The sequence below is a fragment of the Clarias gariepinus genome, chromosome 15 (genome assembly GCF_024256425.1).
Source record: "Clarias gariepinus isolate MV-2021 ecotype Netherlands chromosome 15, CGAR_prim_01v2, whole genome shotgun sequence".
NCBI lineage: Eukaryota > Metazoa > Chordata > Actinopteri > Siluriformes > Clariidae > Clarias > Clarias gariepinus.
The window spans coordinates 31,435,831-31,455,000 of NC_071114.1; the positions used below are offsets into that span (position 1 = coordinate 31,435,831).

The 19,170-nt window shown below is 40.9% G+C and overlaps 2 protein-coding genes across 4 annotated transcripts in view; both read left to right on the plus strand.

Annotated features, from left to right (window-relative positions):
• Positions 1–10,459, plus strand: part of trim66 (tripartite motif containing 66) — a 39,120-nt gene extending 28,661 nt beyond the window's left edge. For all 3 annotated transcript variants that reach the window (XM_053512481.1, XM_053512482.1, XM_053512483.1), the window contains one exon: positions 9,122–10,459. In XM_053512481.1, the coding sequence (XP_053368456.1) occupies positions 9,122–9,358 (237 nt within the window). In that variant the 3' untranslated portion in view covers positions 9,359–10,459. The remainder of the gene's footprint in view (positions 1–9,121) is intronic.
• Positions 10,460–14,293: 3,834 nt separating this feature from the next.
• The window catches only part of rerglb (RERG/RAS-like b), a 6,700-nt gene continuing 1,823 nt past the window's right edge, over positions 14,294–19,170 (plus strand). Inside the window, exons 1-4 of the mRNA XM_053512642.1 lie at positions 14,294–15,325; positions 17,198–17,254; positions 17,693–17,766; positions 18,004–18,152. Of these exons, the coding sequence (XP_053368617.1) occupies positions 15,031–15,325; positions 17,198–17,254; positions 17,693–17,766; positions 18,004–18,152 (575 nt within the window). The 5' untranslated portion in view covers positions 14,294–15,030. The remainder of the gene's footprint in view (positions 15,326–17,197; positions 17,255–17,692; positions 17,767–18,003; positions 18,153–19,170) is intronic.

Below are 19,170 nucleotides of genomic sequence, written 5' to 3' on the forward strand. Positions count from 1 at the left end.
GAAATGAACTCATCACAATACTTTTTAATAAAGCAGTGGGCATGAGTGAGAGTGGAGTTACAGGATTAGTGAAAGGACTTAACTTTTTAATAGAATAAAAAAGATGTAATACAAAGAACAGGAAATAAATCCACAATAGTAATGGGAGGGGACGGGAACTGCACAGTAGACTTCACTCTAAACCGAAGCGGTGAGGAACCACACCCAAAGTCTGCTGAAGCGCTCGAGGAGCTCATTAAGCAGAGTGGTCTGGTGGATGTGTGGAGGGAAAAAAAAACAAAGAAAAGAAAATACACATGAACTCTAAGCTCCTTCCTCCATGAACAAGCCAAAACAGTCCTGATCAGACATCGCATCTCCTGCATCAAGGACATGGATGCTCCCAGCTCTTTCTTCTTTAATATACCCAGAAAAATTAAACCTCAAAATCAGATGGTGTATCTGACACGAGCAGATGGAAGAACAACAACTGACCCAAGTGAGATGAGGAGAGCAGCCACAGACTTCTACACTCAGCTCCACAGTGCAGAGCCCTGTGATCCATCCTGCAGAGAGGAACTACTCAGGGAACTTCCAAAACTGTCCCTGGACCAAAGCACTGTGCTGGACGCAGAACTCCAGCTACAGGAATTTACTAATGCTGTTCAGTAGCTCGCAACAGGACGCTCACTAGGACTAGACGGACCGCCGAGTGAATTTTATAAACGTTTCTGGAATGTACAGTAGAAGGTGCTGATCTCTATGAAGTTTTTAAATGTGCTTTTAACAGCGGGAAGCTACCAGTGAGCTGCACAAGGGTAGTTTTATCACTGATCCGAAAAAAGGAGACTTGGGGCAACTAAAGAACTGCAGACCAGCATCACTACTATGCAGTGACTACAAAATACTATCACTACTATCACTACTATGCAGTGACTACAAAATACTTTTAAAGTGCCTCACAAACAGACTGAAATCCAAGATGGCAGCGCGACAGTAGCACGCAGCGGCCGCTCCGGAGCCAAAATGGTGCTACGTTGTTTACGTTTTGTGTGTAGCGCGTTTATTTTTTTTATATGTATGGATATCTTCGCAACTGGTGTCCGTACATACAACAGCCAGACACTTTTCAACCTAAATAACCCGGTTAATGATATCGACGATGAGCTGCGGGAAAAGCTAGGGTTAGGGTTAGGATCTTGTTTACACAAACATCCCCGGCGCATATCGGGCAGAGCCCCGCCCCCACCTCGGCTACTCAGACCACATCTCTGTTATGCTAATTCCAGCATACAGACCACTCGTCAGGCGCTCAAAACCGGTTCTGAAGCAGGTGAGAACCTGGCCAGCAGGAGCCATCTCTGCTCTTCAGGACTGTTTCGAGAGCACTGACTGGAACATGTTTAGGGAGGCTGTAACTTACGGCGACTTCACTGACTTGGAGGAGTACACGTCATCAGTGACCAGCTACATCAACAAGTGCACCGATGACGTCACTGTCTCCAAGAGCATCATCTCACGACCCAACCAGAAACCGTGGATTACTGCGGAAGTGCGTGCACTTCTGAGGACCAGAGACTCTGCCTTCAAAGCGGGAGACAATGTGGCCCTCAGAACAGCAAGGGCCAAACTTTCTCGGGCCATCAGAGAGGCAAAGCGCGCACACGCCCAGAAAATCCACAATCACTTCAGGGACAGCGGCGACACACGGCGCATGTGGCAGGGCTTACAAGCCATCACAAACTACAGGATGACGTCACCTGCCTGTGACAGTGACGGCTCCCTCCCAGATGCGCTGAACAACTTTTATGCTCGGTTTGACAGACAGAACGACGTGGCGGCGAGGAAGACCACCCCTCCTCCGAACGAGGAACAAGGCTGTGTGCTCAGTCCCCTGCTGTTCACACTGCTGACTCACGACTGTGTAGCAACACACAGTTCGAACCACATCATTAAGTTCGCTGATGACACAACCGTGGTGGGTCTCATTAGCAAGAACGACGAGTCAGCGTACAGAGAGGAAGTGCAGAGGCTAACGGACTGGTGTAAAGATAACAACCTGTCTCTAAATGTTGACAAGACAAAGGTGATGGTTGTCGACTTTAGGAGGACACGAGGCGACCATTCTCCGCTGAGCATCAACGGCTCCTCTGTGGGAATCGTCGAAAGCACCAAATTCCTGGGTGTCCACCTAGAGAAGGACCTCAGCTGGTCCCTCAACACCAGCTCCCTACACAAGAAAGCCCAACAGCGTCTCTTCTTTCTGAGAAGACTGAGAAAGGCCCAGCTTCCACCACCGATCCTGACCACCTTCTATAGAGGAACTATCGAGAGCATTCTGAGCGGCTGCATCACTGTCTGGTTTGGGAATTGTGCCATATCGGACCGCAAAACCCTACAGCGGATAGTGAACACAAACATTATCACAGCTTAACTCAACTACCTCAAAATATTGGGACTGGACTGACTTATCAACACAAGTGCAGACACACTGACCTACACCACCAAATTATCGCACACACCAACCTGTAACCTGCTTCACCTGTAACCTGTAAATGCTTCACTGTTTATCTTTTGCACAATGATCATTACTGGACTAATTTTTGCACTAATTCCTCAATTCTTGCTGCTGTTTTTAAAGAATGTTTACGTTTACCCACTACCTCAACACCATATTTTATGTTCTGTTACTGTTACGTTTACGTTTACCCACTACCTCAACACCATATTTTATGTTCTGTTATGTCGTGGTTGCGCACTGTCACTTTGTTGTTGCTCTTGTTTGCACATTTGCACGTGCACTTTATGTTGTCTGTAAAAATAGTTATACTTAGCTAGTTAGTTTTTGTTAATTTATGTTGTAATTTATGTTAGGTCTCTCTGTCCTGTCTCTGCTAGCCAGTTAACTAGGCCTCTTGGTTAGCTAGTTTAGTGTCTCTGTTAATTTATGTTGTAAATTTATGTTGCATGTAGCACCTTGGTCCTGGAGGAATGTTGTTTCGTTTCACTGTGTACTAACTTTATATGGTTGTAATGACAATAAAGCCTACTTGAACTTGAACTTGAACTTGCCTGCACACAGCAGTTCACAACAGTTAGACCTACTGCATTCCTCACCGCACCATCACCGACATCTTTTTCTAATGAGAGACAGACTTTATTAAAGATTTTACACTTTTGTATTCTTTGTTGTACTTCGTCTTTTTGCACACACGCACAGGCATCTTTAAATTTGAACAGAAATTAATAGTGGACTGGCAGGCACGTTATTTTTCATATAACTTAAACGGCTGAATAAGGTTAAATATACACAATAAATTAATAATTGCGTTTGGTTTACATTTGAGCACTCGTATGCTTTTCATTGTATATATACAGTGGTGTGAAAAACTATTTGCCCCTTCCTGATTTCTTATTCTTTTGCATGTTTGTCACACTTAAATGTTTCTGCTCATCAAAAACCGTTAACTATTAGTCAAAGATAACATAATTGAACACAAAATGCAGTTTTTAAATGAAGGTTTACGTTATTAAGGGAGAAAAAAAACTCCAAATCTACATGGCCCTGTGTGAAAAAGTGATTGCCCCCCTTGTTAAAAAATAACTTAACTGTGGTTTATCACACCTGAGTTCAATTTCTGTAGTCATCCCCAGGCCTGATTTCTTGCCACACCTGTTTCAATCAAGAAATCACTTAAATAGGAGCTACCTGACACAGAGAAGTAGACCAAAAGCACCTCAAAAGCTAGACATCATGCCAAGATCCAAAGAAATTCAGGAACAAATGGGAACAAAAGTAATTGAGATCTGGTAAAGGTTATAAAGCCATTTCTAAAGCTTTGGGACTCCAGCGAACCACAGTGAGAGCCATTATCCACAAATGGCAAAAACATAAAACAGTGGTGAACCTTCCCAGGAGTGGCCCGGCTGACCAAAATTACCCCAAGAGTGCAGAGACAACTCATCCGAGAGGCCACAAAAGACCCCAGGACAACATCTAAAGAACTGCAGGCCTCACTTGCCTCAATTAAGGTCAGTGTTCACGACTCCACCATAAGAAAGAGACTGGGCAAAAGCGGCCTGCATGGCAGATTTCCAAGGCGCAAACCACTTTTAAGCAAAAAGAACATTAAGGCTCGTCTCAATTTTGCTAAAAAACATCTCAATGATTGCCAAGACTTTGGGGAAAATACCTTGTGGACCGAGGAGACAAAAGTTGAACTTTTGGAAGGTGCATGTCCCGTTACATCTGGCGTAAAAGTAACACAGCATTTCAGAAAAAGAACATCATACCAACAGTAAAATATGGTGGTGGTAGTGTGATGGTCTGGGGTTGTTTTGCTGCTTCAGGACCTGGAAGGCTTGCTGTGATAGATGGAACCAAGAATTCTACTGTCTACCAAAAAATCCTGAAGGAGAATGTCCGGCCATCTGTTCGTCAACTCAAGCTGAAGCGATCTTGGGTGCTGCAGCAGGACAATGACCCAAAACACACCAGCAAATCCACCTCTGAATGGCTGAAGAAAAACAAAATGAAGACTTTGGAGTGGCCTAGTCAAAGTCTTGACCTGAATCCTATTGAGATGTTGTGGCATGACCTTAAAAAGGTGGTTCATGCTAGAAAACTCTCAAATAAAGCTGAATTACAACAATTCTGCAAAGATGAGTGGGCCAAAATTCCTCCAGAGCGCTGTAAAAGACTCGTTGCAAGTTATCGCAAACGCTTGATTGCAGTTATTGCTGCTAAGGGTGGCCCAACCAGTTATTAGGTTCAGGGGGCAATCACTTTTTCACACAGGGCCATGTAGGTTTGGATTTTTTTTCTCCCTAAATAATAAAAAGCATCATTTAAAAACTGCATTTTGTGTTTACTTGTGTTATCTTTGACTAATAGTTAAATGTGTTTGATGATCAGAAACATTTTGTGTGACAAACATGCAAAAGAATAAGAAATCAGGAAGGGGGCAAATAGTTTTTCACACCACTGTACTACCATGTGCCCTGGGATGGATTACTGTCCAGGGTGTACCCTGCCTCGTGCCCTTAGTCTCCTGGAATAGGCTCCAGGTCCCCACGACCCTGAATACAGGATAAAGCGCTATAGAAGATGAGTGAGTGAGTGAGTGAGTGATACCACCATATGATATATTTGTGTCTGATACTGTTTTGTTCATATTTAAAATATATTACATGCAGTTAGTAATTTACTTGCAATTGTACTTTTAAAATGTAACCTACGTATCTACAGTATAAACATATTTAACTACTTCAGCAGCAAATAAAAAATTTGGTCTGGCTTTTAGATAAAGTTCTTATTTGATTTAATTTTATGATTTAATTTATTATCTTCTTATAAATTTAATTCTTATCCTCTATATTCTTGTCGAGTATAGTTCTTCAGAGCAAGCACTGTGTCAGAAGATTCTGCGGAATCCCTTCTCTCCTTTCATTCACGATAGGTGTGAAGTTATCAAACTGTGTGCGCTGTGGGCAAATACTGTAGGGGGTTTAGATGAATTAGGAAGAGAGCGGACGTCTCTGTCTAATTTTTATTTCCCCAGCAAAACATAAAATAGATTAAAAAAATAAATAATAAAATGATTAATGATAGCAACTAAATCAGACTTAAGCCCAATCCCAATTCTACCCCTTACCCCTTCCCCTACCCCTCGCCCCTTCCCCTTGTCCCTTAAAACGAAGTGGAAAGGGGAAGGGTTAAAATATTTCCCCTAAGAAATGGGACACCACTACAACACTGTTATACGTCATCATACGTATCCGTTCATTTACATGTGCACATACAGTATGGCCGTAAGCAAAACAAACAATGCGTTATCAAAAGCTCGGCAAACTGCCGTGCTACTGAACTTTCATATTTGTTTGTAGCATGCAGTAAAGTGTATATGACATAAAAATATATTTTTGTAATATTGCGCAATCGGCGCTATCCGCTAGCAAACTTTAGCGGTTTTTTTGCAAACGTTTTTTTTACAAAACATCACCATAAACACAAACACAAGACTAAAATTAATATACATATAATAAAAACTTGTCATAAAAATCCTTATTAATGGCAAAAAATCGTTAAATTTACGGGTCTGCTTGCTCGAGTGAGCGGCCATCTTGAAAATTTCGTTAGCCCTTCGTTTGAAGTGAGGTCCCGAAAAATCTTCGTTTGGAGGGCTATCTGGCCCTTCCCCTTACCCCTACCCCTCCAACCAAAAGAGAAATGAGACACCCCTACCCCTTCACGTGAACGCGCCAAACGGAGGGGTAGGGCTAAGTGTAGGGGTAAGGGGTAGAATTGGGATTCACCTTTAATAGTTGGATTTAATACTTTTCTTTTTATTTACAGTATGGAGGAGTCTGTCTGCAGTTTTATCGTTAAATCTGCTCATGTGCGCACGCGTTTATCAGCCTTTTGATCAAAAAGCCGCATGTGCAACTTACTTTCACTTTGCAAAAGGCAGTGTTTATTGTTTAGTGTATATTTAAAGCGCATATACACAATAAAAAATATTGTTTTAGGCTAACATATCATACATTTTTGTATTTTTTGTTGTACTTCGTCTTTTTGCACACACATGCGGGTGCGTTACAATAATAATAATAATAATAATAAATTCGGAGCACTACTACTACTAATAATAATAATACTGAATGTAGAAAGCGCATTATCATTAAAGGAGAGAAGAAAGTAAAGAATAAATACATATCAGTATTTACAGTTTGAGCTCGACACGTTTATGAGCTCTGTCGCTTGGTGTCAATGGCCGCCTAAGAGAAATAACACATTTACGACTGCCCCCTACAGGTAATAAACAGCATTTTCACAGCGCGGCAAGTCGCAGGATTCCTTTTCTCAAAACCTGTGTTCTTAATGGCCAGATCTGTAATTGATCTATGTAAAACAAAACTGTATGAACTAGGTCTCTTATCGATAGACCAAGAAAAAGCTTTTGATAGAGTTGACCATGAATACCTTTTCCAGACACTTGAATCCTTTGGTATAGGAAACAACTTTTTATGGTGTATTAACTTTTACACTCTGGAGCCGCTTTTACACTTAAGATTGAAGGTGGTCTCAGCTGTCCTTTCCAAATGAAACAGGGAATAAGACAGGGGTGCTCACTGTCTGGACAACTCTATAGTCCCGCCATAGAACCATTGCTGGACAAATTAAGAGCCGAGCTATAGGGCTCTCCTGTCAGAGGGTCACAGGAGAGACTTGTGCTCTCAGCATATGCCAATGACGTAACAGTTTTTATTTAAAATCAAAATGGTGTTCAAGCTCTGACTAGGAACCTGAGCATTTACGTGAGAGATTCTTTTTTTGAACTGGCCAACACTGGACCCGAGCCTCGGTGCTATATCTACCAGTACAAGAAGGGGCGCAGGGCTTGATCGACCTGTCCCGTAAAATAAAAACCTTCAGACTGCAGGCTGCACAGACGCTCGTCTATAGAGAAGGAGACCAAAGCCATACTCCAAGTGGTAGAAGGCCTGAACAATGACACACACCTGTTTGTGCTTAACCTCAATGAAATGGACTTATCAGCACAACACAGTTCTATCAATCCGTACTTAAAACCTGGACATCAGTGATAAAGATGAGCAGAGCTGACACACAACCCTTCAAAAGCAACGACAAGGAGCCACTATTCCACAACCCGCTCATAAACACCAGAATGCTGCCATCAACTTTCGTTTGACACCGCCTCCAGAAAGCAGGAATCGCCAAGATCAAGGATCTGAGGAATGAAATGGAGTGGAAGACGGCAAACTGTGTACAGAAACTGGGCTAAAATCCAGCCGTCTAATGGAGAGACTCTTGGCGAGGTGATATCAGCACTGCTCTCCCATCTCAGAGCCCTAGAGAGCATCAGCAGCCTCCCCTACCTTTATCCATACGCCCAGCAGCTGAAAACCTTCAGCAAGAGGAAGGAGCCCTCATGTTTCAACAACCTTTGAGGCCGCCTCGAAGAAAGTGCTGTATGGAACGTGTGTGAAGGTAATACACAGAGGCTTGTTGGCTGGAATAATGGACTCACGGTGACGCCAGGCTCATCCCCACGAGGACGCTGGAGGTCCCGGTACAAACCGGCCACAGAAAAGCGCACAGCCGATCTACAGCATACATAGTACACGGGGCTGTGGCCATGAACAGACACGTGGCACACATGGACTTCACTAGGGGCATAGAGTGTCTCTTCTGTGGAAGGGGGGGGACAGTAGACCACCTGTTCTTAAAATGCTAAAGACTAGGAAAGCTGTTCTCTCTGCTTAAAACCTGGACAAATGAGTTAGGAGTGACATGGACGGAAGACTTCTACATACACGGGCCAAAGTACAAACTAAAAAAAGACGACTCTGTCACTCTATTAAACTACATTATAGGCCAGGAGACAAAACTCTCAATCTGGCTCACAAGAAAAAAAACTCAATGCAGGAGGGTGCACACGATGCTGAGAGAATGCTGATGGCGTTGGTTAGAGACCAAAAGATGACCCACAGACTACCAGAGTCTGACGTCTGACCAGATGTGGGCACAAGGGGACGTCTTATGCTCCATAGAGGGGGAGGTTTTAACTTTCAACTTTTATAATAAATGTGAGATTGTTTTTACCTGTATTTTATTTCGTTTTTATGTGCTGGTTTATATACCATGTGTATTACTGTACCTATTGGTACCTTTTAAACATTGCCCTAATACACCAGCTCAGTACTGTACACACTCGACCATTTTTAGTTCCAAACTTTTCATTGATTTGTTTTACTGAACTTACTGAAAGTCCCATTGCTAAGCTTTTTTCCCCCGCTATTTGCTAAATAAATGTTTTGTACCCTTTAAAAAAAAATCTTTCTATTTTATTTATTTATTTATTTTTCTTTTTTCTTATTCTTTTACTAAACCTCTTGCCTTTTTTATTTATATTATATGAACTATTTTTGTCTTTTGAAAAATGAACATTTTTGTAAAATAAAGGAACGTTAAAAGTCAAGTCTCTCTCTTCCCCTCTCTTTTTCCCCCCTCCCTCTCTCCCCACTTTCCCTCTCTCTCCCTCCTTCTCTCACTTTCTCTCCCTCTCTCTCCCTCTCTCTCTCTGACTTACCGGTTTCTCTTTCTTCTCTTCACCTTCAGCCGGATTCAGAAGTTGCTCAGGCCGGCCGCAGTCTCCAGACCTTCTTCTTCTCCAAGCTCGGCGAGGTTTTTCCCGAGCTCAGCTGTCCCGCTCCCGATGACGACTCGGAGAGCGATGATTATGAAGAGCCTGAGTGTGCGGCGGCCGCCGGCTTCCCCTGGCCTGAGAGGAGAGAGCAGAGCCACAGGAAGAGGAAGAGGAGGCGCTCGCTCAGCTGGAGGAGACATCACTATTAACCTCCCGTTTTTCTGAACTTCTAAACTGTACAACAAGTGACACCGTTTCCATCCGGCCACAGAAGAGCTAAACCTGATTCAGATTTTTTTTTTTTAAAGTTCACATCTTCCTCGTTTCTTGATGTTTTGTAATCCTGTGTATTATGCTGTTCTATATTTACACAGCTGGAGCTTTATAGACCTGAATGTCATGCTGCAATGTTCTGCACTGGAGTGGACTTCATGTCAGAGCTTCTCTTTGGAAAGTTTTTGATATCTCACAGGTTGCTGGCGACTGCTGCTTAGTGGACGTAGATGAGCGATGTCGATTGGTTGTAAACGATACAGTAATATACAGTATATTTATTATAGAGAATGTGATATGGTATGTTTTTATATGCTTTATACGCCCTGTATAGAGTATAGTGAGCTTTTACTGTTTCCTACTGTAATAACCCATTAGACCTGTAGAGGGAGCGGTTTCTATAGCCTTAAGCCCAACAGCCGTTCACATTGGACAGACGATGTTGAATTAATTCTTCCTCTGGCTATTTATCAATCAAAATATTCCTCCTATTCTGGAGAGGAACATGGATTCTGATTGGATGTTGCTAGGTAACTCGTTTTAAATATGTATCACTTAAATGTTAATTTAGTAATGATTCTGAAATATTCAAGTAATGAATTATTTCTCAGGTAGAAGTAATGGAGGAGTGCAGTTTATTCCTCTGTACAGGGTAGATCAGAAACTAAAACTCTTCATATTAATAATAATAATAATAATAATAATAATTTGTAATAGTGTAAAAAGCGTTTAATTCTTTTATTCTCTTATTGTAAAGTAATTATCTGGATTATTTGAGCTTTATATAGACTTCAGTTTGCACTTCAGCTTCTTTGATATAATCCCTCTTTAAACCATTTACAGCTTTATTGAAGACTGACGTCATCGGTATCTACATTTCTTTGCTAACACAGTACTTTTTTATTATTATTTTTTTAATCTGCTGTATGTTTAATCTTTTCACTCTTGAGTTTGGAAGTGTTTCTAACGAGCCGATAATAAACACACAGCTGCTCTGACTTGCCTTCATAAAAATTAAACATCCTGAAACTTAAACACTCACCTCTTACCTCGTTTTTCTCTTAAGAGTTTCCAGATGTTTGGTTCACTTACAATAATCTCCTAACATTGTAATCCAATATAATTTTGACCGTGTCATTTTTAAAAGCATTAACAGATGCAGAAAAGGAGAGAAAACCAAACAAACAAAAACATTAAGTTTGTCTCGCATCACAATCAAATTCTCTCTCTCCTTATTAATCTTATTATCTTACTCTATTTCTCTCTATTTATTTCTCTCTCTCATAACTGTTTATTAATCATTACATTCTTTTACAAATACTAAAAACTCCTCATCCCACCTGCCAGAATTTCATACAAGTAGCACAAATTTATAGTTACAGTAGCAAAGATGTACTGTATAGTATCAGTCCCCCCCCCCTGCCCCCCCCATCTTTGAATTGTACTGGTGCTGCAAATAAAGTATAGTTTTATCTGCAGTAGGATTTCCTGACATAATAGTAGCACTTTGTGACATGTTGTTTTTAACATTATCTAAATATAAAGCATATCGTTTTAACACTAGTAGCACTTTCTAACACGTTGATTTAACATTATCCATAAATCCATTAGCCCACTGTTAAATTAACTCTAAAAAAAAAATTAAATTATGCATTCAAATACACAAACGATTTAATAAGAATTGATGTACATAATGTACCTGCGCGGTAAACTTAGGAAATACTAATAGGAAGAATTAATTTAACACCATCCATCATAAATCTTTTTACATGAATTAGTTACTTTTTCACTAAACTACAACTTTTTAAAAAAAAATTGTTTAAATACTTTGTTTAAGATTCTGAAATAAAGAAAAGAAAGCATCTTGTGTAAAAGAATACCAGCCTCTTAGACTTCCACCCGGTGCAGCACCCTGTTCCTGAGCACTCGCTGTATGTAATGATAAAATATACACTTCCTATATATAAATCCTGAAGGATTACAGTGTAATTTAATCTCACACAGTGATCGAGGGGAAGTCTCTCAGCCGCTGATGTGAGAGAGCTGCTTTAAGAGATCCAGAAATCTGAGTCCATTCTTCAGTTTGGCTCCAAACCAGAAGGGGGAGCCACATCCAGGAGGAGGAGGAGGAGGAGTGCGGGATTAATTTATTACTGCTGGAAAACCTTCTGTGTCTCTTTCTTCTTCTTTCTTGATTCGCTAAATCAGTTTGTCTTTTTTAACCAACCTTTATTTCAAGACAAGCGAGGTACATAATCACTCTCGTCCTACTGCGTTCACCTCAGATTACCTCAAAAACCCAAACAGAGCGAGAAGCTTCTTTCATCTGAACTTTCTCATCGCTGAACTTTCTCACCACAAGAAAGAAACACAAGAAGTCCGTTTTTCAAAAGTCTGAATAATGTTTTCTTTATTTCACAGTTCTGTTAAATTCCCTTGTTGATTAATTCTCTCTAACAGCGTCTCTCAGGATAGCGCAGGTTTATATTCATGCACTCACTCTGATATGTTATGGTTTCCATAGTAACGGCCCCGTCACAAGGATGTGCACAGTGCCATGTGCTCCACTGACAATAAAACGTGTTATCATTTATATGGTGAAGTTTACTGTAAGGCAATGTTTAGCATTTTTATGGAAGGAGTCTCCAGTGTCACTGGTCCATTTCTTTTGGTTATTAATGTCAGAAAGAAAGAAAAGAAAAGCTGGTAAGGGAACAAGTGTTTATAGCTGCTATAATGTAAACGACAGCAGGGCGACAACATTACGTTACAACTATAAATAGATAAAATGTATGTCATTTTTTAAAATGAGGAAAACTGTAATTATTGGTAATTTGCCGAATAAAACACTCAAGGACATGCTGTTTAGGAAACACTGACTGCTAACCCCTAACCCTAACACCCGACTTTTTTGTTTTTTTTCCCCCTAGATTTTCTATATTTCAAACACAATGCATCACTAAACACTTATTTCTCAAACCTTTGCATCATACACTTTACAACGAGGCAAAAAACATTTAAAGTTTGTGTTTAATTTTCACTGTAAGTCAGAAAGTGAGCGTATATGAAAATCAAAAACTATTTTTTGGTTTTGGAAAACAGAGGTTTCATGTGAAGACTAACAACATTTCCCCCCTTCATCTTTACTAACACTTTCATGAGGAGACTTAAATCAGATTAAGTTTCAGTCCGAGTCAGGATTATTTCTCTGAAAACTCTGGGATAAAACACTGGGCCTCCAAAAGAACGCCCTTAACGGGGATGATGTAATATCTCCAGCGCCAGTACTGAAATGTTTTTCTGTTCCCTGACCTCATTCTTACCCTCTCAGATGTCTGAAAGCTCGTTTGTAATGACTATTTTTGAAAGAAGGTAAGAGTATTTCTCTGTAATTGTGTATTTTCCTTCCTCGCCCTTTAGCGTGCCTGTGTAAGTGCTGAATGATGTTCGGAGGGCATTAGATCATACAGCTGAATGAGTTTAGAGGTCAGTGTGCTGCATTTCAACCCAAAAAGCCATTAGAGTCGTCGCAGTGTGCTGAATTCACACGCTGCTCTGATTTTACTGTCCTGCTTTAAAAAAGGATCAGTTCAGCTTTTTTCATCTCTGCAGGAAAACCTTCTCTCGTCAGTGATAAAACACACTGTATGGAACATTACAGAACAAAATATACACAGTATAGTGTTGTTAAATGTTTAGTACAGTATGGTATAGTGTGGTGTATAATATTGTAACAGCATAGTATACTACAGTACATTATAGTATAGTGTTGTTGTATAAGGTTGTGTAGTACAGTACAGTGAGTATAACATGGTTTAATGTATAGTACAGTAGAGTGTAGTATATCAGGATAATGTGGTACAGTACAAAATAGTATAGTATAGTATATTACAATGTAGCATCATAAAGCATTATTATCAGTATATCAGAGTTTAGCACAATATATATACTAACAATATAGTATAATGTTAGTTAGTTTAGTTAAGCCGTTATTTGTCACATATAAATTACAGCACAGTAAAATTCCTTCTTCTCATATCCCAGTGTAACTGGGGTCAGAGCGCAGGGTCAGCCATGATACGGCGCCCCTGGAGCAGTTAGGGTTAAGGGCCGCGCTCAAGGGCCCAACAGTGGCAACCTGCTGGAGCTGGGGATCGAACCGCCGATCTTCCGGTCGGTAACTCAGTGCCTTAGCCCTCTGAGCCACCACTGCCCCAAGTATGGTGCAATAGTATGATGTATAGTATAGTATATAAGAGTACAATATAGAACACAGTAAACTATAGGATACAATGCAGTATTATAATAAGTATATTATAGTTTAGTACAAAACATTATAGCAGAATGCAACACAGCACAGTGGGATGTATAGTAATAAAGTACAGGGACATATTATTCACAATGTAATATATCATAATGCAGTATAGTGTAATGGACTGATTTATGGTAGTTCACCTGGTGTCACCCAGATAAGGATGGGTTCTGGGTTCCTTTCAAGGTTGCCTCAGTGGGTTTTTCCTTCAGCTCCATCACCTCCAGCTGCTCATCAGGGACGATCTGATAAAAGTGTACATTCTACATGTAAAACATTTAGTTTCTAAAAAGTTCTATACAAATAAAATTTAATTGAGTACAGTACAGTACAGTAAGATGTAGTACAGTGTAAAATATTACTGTACAGTATAGTAGAGAACAGTCTAGTGCAGCGCAGTACAGGACAGTCTGGACACCCAGTCCCTACGAGACATCAGACTTTACTACACTACTGACTCCAGGACTGTAATAGTTCCATGACTTCATACAGCTTTAACACACACACACACACACACACACACACACACACACACTTTGAAAACTGCTTGGATTTAAATGGAATTGAAATGAGCACAGTGTTACATTTCACATGCAGCTCCATGGCATATAAACAAGGATCCATTTCTATTAAACCTTTGAAGATCCGTTCCAGAGGTTCTGCAAATTCTCATCTCGCAAAACTGAAATAAAATCAGAGCAGGATGCTGAGAGACGCCGTGTCTGAGCCGTGTCACACCATGACCAGATCGACTGCAGGAAAGAACAGGGCCGAGCAGAGCAGTGTAGCAAGCCGTGAAATTGAGGTTTTTACTGGAACCTTTGGAAGTGTGAGGAGCAAAAGAAAGGACAAATAGATTTCAGGCAATCTGATCCCTGTGATCAACATAACAGCAGCTGTGTGTGGAGTCTGGCTTCACATCTGATTTAGTCTTAAGTGGAACTTTATACAAGTATTCACGTGACTCATTTACGTGACCTTTTAAACACGTTCACATGTTCTGTTTCACATATTTTCACTTTGGGATGAACGCATGGACAAGACCTGAGTGACCTAAGTGTTTTCCTTTGCTGTGAACACAAGGAAGCGATAAGTAAAGCAGTCCGAGTGGAAAAACACACCTCAGGGAGCTTTTGTGCAGAAAAGAACCAAATTAACTGGAACATCATGACAACCAAACAAACTGAAATGACTCCAAGTCCAATAAAAACAAAAGTACAGTAATAATAGGAAGAAGAAGATGAAGAGGTTTAGAGTGTATAAGTTTCTGTGGCTCTTTTTGGGGAAAATAACTTCATGTTGATGAACTGTGCAGAGACATCTTCTAAAGCTCATGTAGGTGAAACTCTATCTGCTCCAGCGAGACCTCCTGATCATCTTGATGTTCTGCTCCACATTGTGGGAGGAGGAAGTGGAGATCAGAGTAATAATGTGCACAAGAAAAGGAGGGAGAGCCTCAGAGACAGAGGGAAAAACAGAGTAGGCGGTTTTCTTTGTCCTCAGCCGAGGAACACCGAGTGTGAGTCTCGGGCTGCTGCCATGAACGAGGTGAAGCTGGCTCTGCTGGGCAGCGAGGGAGCGGGCAAATCAGGTCAGTGGTTTATCTGTTCAGCTCTTCACACACACACACACACACACACACACACACACACACACACACAGGAAACCTGCAGTTTCTCACAGCGTGACCCCTGAGTGTGTGTTACGATTCCACAGCGCAGGTTTCTGCACACACTCAGGGTCTTACTGAACCTTTAACCTGAATAAACTTCTACAATCATCACAGCAACAGATCAGTAATTATCTATAAACACATGAACGGTGACATTTCCTTTTTTCTTTCTTGTGTGTTTTATCAAATATTAAAATGTGCTGTTACACAAAAAAGTTGTTGAACTGTTTCAGGTTTATTGGATTGTTTGTTTGTCATTTGTTTATCATTTGTTTGTAAACACTGCATTCCTATGGAACATGCTGACTGGGCCGTTTTACTCTAATATAAAGGAGTTATTGGGGCATTTTTGGACTTATTCAGAGAATTTAGTCATGTTTTTTTTTTTAATAAACAATACAAAAGTGTTAACTGATAATTAAAAAAAAGTACTTCACTTTTCACACACTGAAGGCTAAACTGAATTCAGAAAGACACACACACACACACACACACACACACACACACACACACACACACACACACACACACACACACAGGAAACCTGCAGTTTCTCACAGCGTGACCCCTGAGTGTGTGTTACGATTCCACAGCGCAGGTTTCTGCACACACTCAGGGTCTTACTGAACCTTTAACCTGAATAAACTTCTACAATCATCACAGCAACAGATCAGTAATTATCTATAAACACATGAACGGTGACATTTCCTTTTTTCTTTCTTGTGTGTTTTATCAAATATTAAAATGTGCTGTTACACAAAAAAGTTGTTGAACTGTTTCAGGTTTATTGGATTGTTTGTTTGTCATTTGTTTATCATTTGTTTGTAAACACTGCATTCCTATGGAACATGCTGACTGGGCCGTTTTACTCTAATATAAAGGAGTTATTGGGGCATTTTTGGACTTATTCAGAGAATTTAGTCATGTTTTTTTTAAATAAACAACACAAAAGTGTTAACTGATAATTTAAAAAAAGTACTTAACTTTTCACACACTGAAGGCTAAACTGAATTCAGACACACACAAACACACACACACACAGACTTCAGGCATCGCTGACTGCACAGGGTCTACATCCAAGCCTTAAATATTGTCCTAATATTTATGACCATGCTAGTCTGTTCAGTTACTTTTAAGCTTGTGGAAGTGGAGGGAATGTATAAAGAACAGGTGGAGGGGACAGGTGGAGAATAGGGGTGTAGGGGACAGGTGGATATTAGAGGTTAAGGCAGGTGTAGAGGACAGGTGGAGGGGACAGGTATAGAGGACAGGTGGAGAATAGAGGTGTAGAGGACAGGTGAAGGGGACAGGTGGAGAATAGAGGTGTAGAGGACAGGTGGAGAATAGAGGTGTAGAGGACAGGTGAAGGGGACAGGTGGAGAATAGAGGTGTAGAGGACAGGTGAAGAGGACATGTAGACCCAGCTGGAATGTGTTGGTGATTTAAGAGGGGACTTTGGACGGGGATGCAGGCCTCAGCTGTGTGAGATCTTTAAGATGCTATTTGATGGGGGAGTAAAAACATCTTGTGTGTAAATGTGTGTCCAGCAATAAATGAACAAAGTAATGAGACTGTTTTTAATATTTACAGAGCAGACAGACGGCATGCGCGCCTAAAACAGACCCATAAACACAAGCTGCTGCCTTTGGGCCAGATGTTGATTAGGGCTCTGTATGAACTGGCCAAGTCTTTGATGTCAAACTCTTTTATTTGGAAAGTTTAATTTAACTTTACATCATTGGCTGAATTGCATCAGTAATAAAACTCTGTCTGTCCTGTTTTTGTCTTCAGCTGTTTTGGTGAGATTCCTGACCAAGCGCTTCATTGGAGAATACGCTTCGAATGCAAGTAAGTCCAGTCCATAAGGTCCAGTCTAGTCTTATCCACACACACATGGATCATAGTGAAGGTGTCGGTCCTAACCCAGTCAGCCTCATATTCAGTGTCACAGCGGCTGCTGGGTCTCACTGCACCTCACTCTGCCCCAACTGTTAACTTTTAGACTGTGTTTTTATAAATGATCGATACTGTATGTATGAAACCACATTCACTTTTTATGAGGAGACAAACTTCTTCCATCCTCATCATTTTGTTCATATTATTTACTTCCATTTTTCACTATTGTTTAGTCTAATAATTTTGTGATGCCATGAAAACCTAAAGCATATGCTGTTCATCTTCATGGTTTTTCAGGCACTTAATGTAATTTATATAAATTTTATTGATTTTAATTTAATCCGATTTGATTAAATGCAGCATGTGTACAGAATTCTCTCTTTACGGCAGATTCATTGTACCAGAAAAGGCTGTCGATTGATGGCAGACAGTTGAATCTGGAAGTCTTTGACCCGTGCTCACAGGTACGTGTTCACATCCAGGTAAATTTTTCAAACTGTACAGTACCTGTGTTCCTTCTACTGTAAGTCTGGAACATACTTCAGTTCCACTCCCATGATCTTTTCTCTGCATGGTTCTCTTTAAGTCCTGATGTTCATTAATCCTGGAATTCGTCCTTGCACGACGTCCAGTTTTAGATTTTCAGAGGAACACAATGTCGCTGATAAGATCTCCACATCTCCTCTTTTTCCTCCTGGCAGAACGTGGAGAGCAGATGTATCCTGGAGGAACCTGTGGACTGGGCAGACGGCTTTGTGGTGGTCTACACCATCAGTGATCGCATGTCTTTCCTCAATGCTAAGACCATCCTAGAGCAGATCAAAGAGAGCCGTCGAGAGGCCTGTAAAGGGTGAGTGTGGGTCCGGACTCTGACCCGGAGACCCGGAGACCCGGCCGCTCATGCTGACTCCAGGAGAGCTTTAATGAAGAGCAGACAGAAGGCCAGGCTCGAGTTCGAGCTGTGCGTGTGGATCAAATTAAACCGAATGTAAATGCAGTCGGTCGTTTCTGACTGAGGCCGAGGGAAATTCTCTGGTTATTTTGGTTTTTGTAGTGAATCAGGGCTCTAACTGCACCATTAGACTCAAAACGATACGCTGTAATTAAAGATCTGTAAAAGTCAGCAGCGTTTTAGAGCTTCGTGGCATTTAAAGACGTTTCATGACAGCAGGAGGGAGGTGAAGCAGGACAGATGGATCTGTTTGGAGAACTTAAAGTGGTCATGTGTGGCTGAGTGCCCTATACTGATGTAGTAGCTATAACATCATCATCATCATCATCATCATCATCATAATATATTTTGCTTTCCAAACACATTCAGTTATCTGCTCGTGCTTCCTGAAAGATTTTGTTCCCCGAACACTCCAGTGCTTTGTAACTCAGTGAGCTCTCACATTTTCTTTATCATCAGGTCACAACACACACGTTCTAATGCAGGGGCGTCGAGCATGCGGCCCGTGTACTGGGACCATTCTGACAAAACATAGACTGTCTTCTAATAAATCAAATCATCTTATGGGTCATAATTAGATAAAAAGCTGCAGTAGTTTATGTTATTCAGTTCAGTCCAGTCCAGTTCTCCTTGTATGAACACTGTGACTGAGCAGCTTTACTGTACGGGAGAGGATTAGGGCCACCATTCAAATTCAACATGTGAAAAATGTATCAATGTAAAACCACATTTATCAGTTTGTCCTTGATGAGCAGCAGAAGGTGATGATGCTGAGGAGGGAAAGAACCATTAGAGAAACCAGACTCAGAAGGGAAGCCATGCAGATAGTGAGGTCATGAATCAATCCTGTCTATAACTGTGTACTCTAAAGGGCGAACGTGTGATCATGTAACAGGAACAGTGTATTTAACAAGAA